The sequence below is a fragment of the Austrofundulus limnaeus genome, unplaced genomic scaffold (genome assembly GCF_001266775.1).
Source record: "Austrofundulus limnaeus strain Quisiro unplaced genomic scaffold, Austrofundulus_limnaeus-1.0 Scaffold1928, whole genome shotgun sequence".
Classification (NCBI taxonomy): domain Eukaryota; kingdom Metazoa; phylum Chordata; class Actinopteri; order Cyprinodontiformes; family Rivulidae; genus Austrofundulus; species Austrofundulus limnaeus.
The window spans coordinates 1-3389 of NW_013954330.1; the positions used below are offsets into that span (position 1 = coordinate 1).

The 3389-nt window shown below is 40.7% G+C and overlaps 1 protein-coding gene across 1 annotated transcript in view; it reads left to right on the forward strand.

Annotated features, from left to right (window-relative positions):
• Positions 1 to 1496: 1496 nt before the first annotated feature.
• The window catches only part of slc39a8 (solute carrier family 39 member 8), a gene marked incomplete in the record, with an annotated part of 17201 nt that continues 15308 nt past the window's right edge, over positions 1497 to 3389 (forward strand). Inside the window, 2 exon segments of the mRNA XM_014033992.1 lie at positions 1497 to 2003; positions 2669 to 2831. Of these exon segments, the coding sequence (XP_013889446.1) occupies positions 1779 to 2003; positions 2669 to 2831 (388 nt within the window).

Genomic DNA, 3389 nt, shown 5'->3' on the forward strand with positions numbered 1-3389 from the left:
AAACCCACACTTGCTTTTACTGAAGCATTTGCAGTTCTTTACAACCTATTTAACAATAATCAGAGCTCTWTAATGTACTTGAAAATATATCTAAGTACTGTGTAACGAAATGAATAGTTACTACAAACCTCTGACAATAATATTACAGCCAAAATTCAAAGGCGGGTGATAGTTTTTGCTTGTGTCTTGGTTTATRTGTTAGCAAAATATCTCATGAGTCACTTGACATGAAACCCTGAAAAAAATCACCATTGGATGCACGTTTACAACTGATGACTGTTTAAATCCAAGTCAAAATGGCGGCCATAGCTTACTGAGCTGAAAATACACAAAAATGGCRRWAARCCAACCAATTTTGCAGATATTAGTRGCAGATGGTAGTAGCTAAAACTGATCCCTAATACAGAATCTGAGCACTAACAGAATGTGTAAACTCATMGTGTAAAAACATTTGCCAGTAACCACTTGGACACAGACAACTGGACTTTTTTTAATTAAAATTGTAGGAAATCACTGGACGTCCTGGTTGTTCTGTGGGTTTCTCAGCTGCTTTGTTGCTACATGAGGTATTACACTGTGCAGAGGATACTTTGTGATAAACGTATTATATGATGCAGTCAAGACTAACTTCTGGTGCTCACCGAGAAAACAGCAAACAAAATAAGGATTTTAAAAGTTTCAGTTATGATTTCAGGTAAAGTTCGGGTTAAAGTACTAACTGATGATGTTTTATTAACCCCCCAAATTAATATAATGTTTTTCAATTGTCTGGGAAATTCAGTTTTAAGTAGATCTTTTAATAAATTGCCCAGGGGAGTAGCGAATGCCCCTCTAAACAGCTTCCCTCCACAGCTGCTGTTTCTTGTAGACGTTTGCAGATTTGAGGTGGACTTCAGGTTTTCTGTTTCAAACAAATTCTAATGTTATTTTCATCGCACAACTTGTTTTCTAAAGATAAAAAAAATGATATCAAAGACAAAACTATTTGATTTGGAATGTGAATGTCTGAAAAATGATTTAGAAAACRGCACAAGGGGCACCACCTGAAATCTTGCCTAGGGCGCTAAATTGGCTAGAGCCAACCCTGGTTCAGTGCAACTCATTTCGTTAGATTTTAGCTCCAAACTTTAGCATTACCTATTGAGCTTGACATTGTCAGCAAAATATCTCATGAGGAAGTATTTTAAGGAATGTTTTTTTTAACTAAGTAATGGTGGGATGTGGCGATGAAACAGGTTACTTTCTGCCTGCAGTGGTCCTGCGCTGCCGCCAGGGGGCGACAGAACAATTCAACAATTTATTTTCTTCCAGTTAAGTGAGTCAAACTTGAATTTCTAGCTGACAGAGAGCAGCCACACATTCCACCTGTTTCCTCCGAAGGTGTGTCGCATCACAACAACAACAACAACAACAACAACACAGCGCTGCACCTGTCCTAAAGTGTGCGTGTAGGAACGTACGTCAAAATAAACTAAAGAGTGAAAGCCCGAGACAGAGGAGCGCAATGGGAACAGCGCGCGCATATGCACGCGCTCGTHCGGTCGCTCACCTTCCTTTTTTTTTTTTTTTTAGCTTCATGTTTGATCTTTGAACCTCCTCCACCTCAGCGGAGCAGGCAGAGCCGCTCAGCATCAGGAAAGCCGACTTTAAAGCCCTCTGGAGCCGCGGGGTCGCAGCTGTGTTCAAACTGCACGGATTCAAACCATTGAGGCTGACATAAATAAATGCTCGGAGGGCAGGTTTGTTTTCAGAGGAGCCCTCAGCGCTGACAAGTCGAGATGTTTCACCTGAAATGGTTCCTGACGTGCGCTTTAGCTTTCATTGGAGCGTCCKGGTGCTTAAAGGTGACCGACCAGGACGGACGCGAGTTCCTGGAGAACATTTTAGTTTATTATGGTGAGAATAAATCAGTCACCACGAARAACCTGGAAGATTTGCTGCTGCTGATCTCAGCCAGAAGGTCTGATTTAATAAGTAGAGGAAATCCCCTGGAAGACCAAGAGGTATGGAAACAATCTGACCTGCTTTGCATTTAAATTTGACCCATTTACTGGAGAGACATGATGAAATCATAGTGTTATTTATTTTTCTTGTTAAATGCATCAGTTTTTGGTTGCACACTGTATATTTAAAATTTCTGTGCTTGTTCACGTTTTGATGTTTTGCAGCTTCACATTCYGTAGTTTTATGAATTAAAGGCCAAACATTCCTCAAAAAGTTTGCACACTGCCCAGGTTTTTAAACAACAGTCATCAGGTATTTAGCCTGCAGAAATGTCATGCTCACTGCATGTGTTGTGAATGACTCTCAGCTACTACCACATCCATTTTCAGCTCAGTGTCTGTAGAACTGACTGAGGCACATCCATGTGTTTGCTAATGTTGATTCTGGTGGAGGTGTATATGCACCCGATGATTGTTTCCAGGAAATTTCATTAACGTCTATCCAGTGTTTCACAAGATATTTAGCTAACAGACAAACAGGGTAGAATCCAACAGTTTATAATCATCTTTGCCTTTCAGTGCTGGGGGATTATTCAGCTCTTTTATCAGTTTCAGTCTCACTAAGTCTCCAGAAAAATATTTCACAAACGGGACATTAAAATTTTAAAATGAGCACAAACTGGACCAAATAAAATCTTGAAGAATGAGATGTTTTTGCTCCTCAGTGTCAGTCAGCGGAGCAGATTCTGTCCCACTTTGGGTTGAGTAATGTCTCTGAGCTGACTGTGGAACATCTGGGGAGGATCTGCCCTGCTGTGTTGACCCAGGTGCTGCTGCCCTCCTGCCCCTACACCACCACTGAGAATTTGCCACCTGTCGACTACTCTGGTGAGTCACTTCGCCCTAACGTTGGTTTCTTTTCTTAACTTAAATTTAGATAATCAGTAGGTCTCAGGGGGTTCTGTTACGTGACAGAGAGGTGGTACCACTTCCATCCACGGCGGTTAAACAGAACTCTTTGGATGTGCCCGTGGTTTTCTTGTCTTTTTGCTCATAAAAAGGAAAAAGGACCAGAGAAATGAGCATTTTCTATAAACATTCAGTGGATGCTGAGTGCTGAATAACTGTTATTTGTTGAAGATGAATAACTAAAATCAGCAAAACTGTAGCTACAAGCAAAAATGTGTAAAATTGGAGCTATAAGTTAAAATTGGCAAAGGTGGAACTACAAGAAGCAAAAGCAGAGCTAAGAGCTAAAACGAGTAAAATCGTAGTTACAAGCTAAAATCAGTGCTACTGTAGCTACAAACTAGCTAGCTACTTAAAGAGTGGACTTAAAAAGCCAAACCCAGACCCAAACCAGTGGTTATTCCGTATGCTGCGGGTGTTTCGGAGAAACTGAGATGTTTATTTTCTAAACATGATGTCCCAGTGGCTTTCAAACCC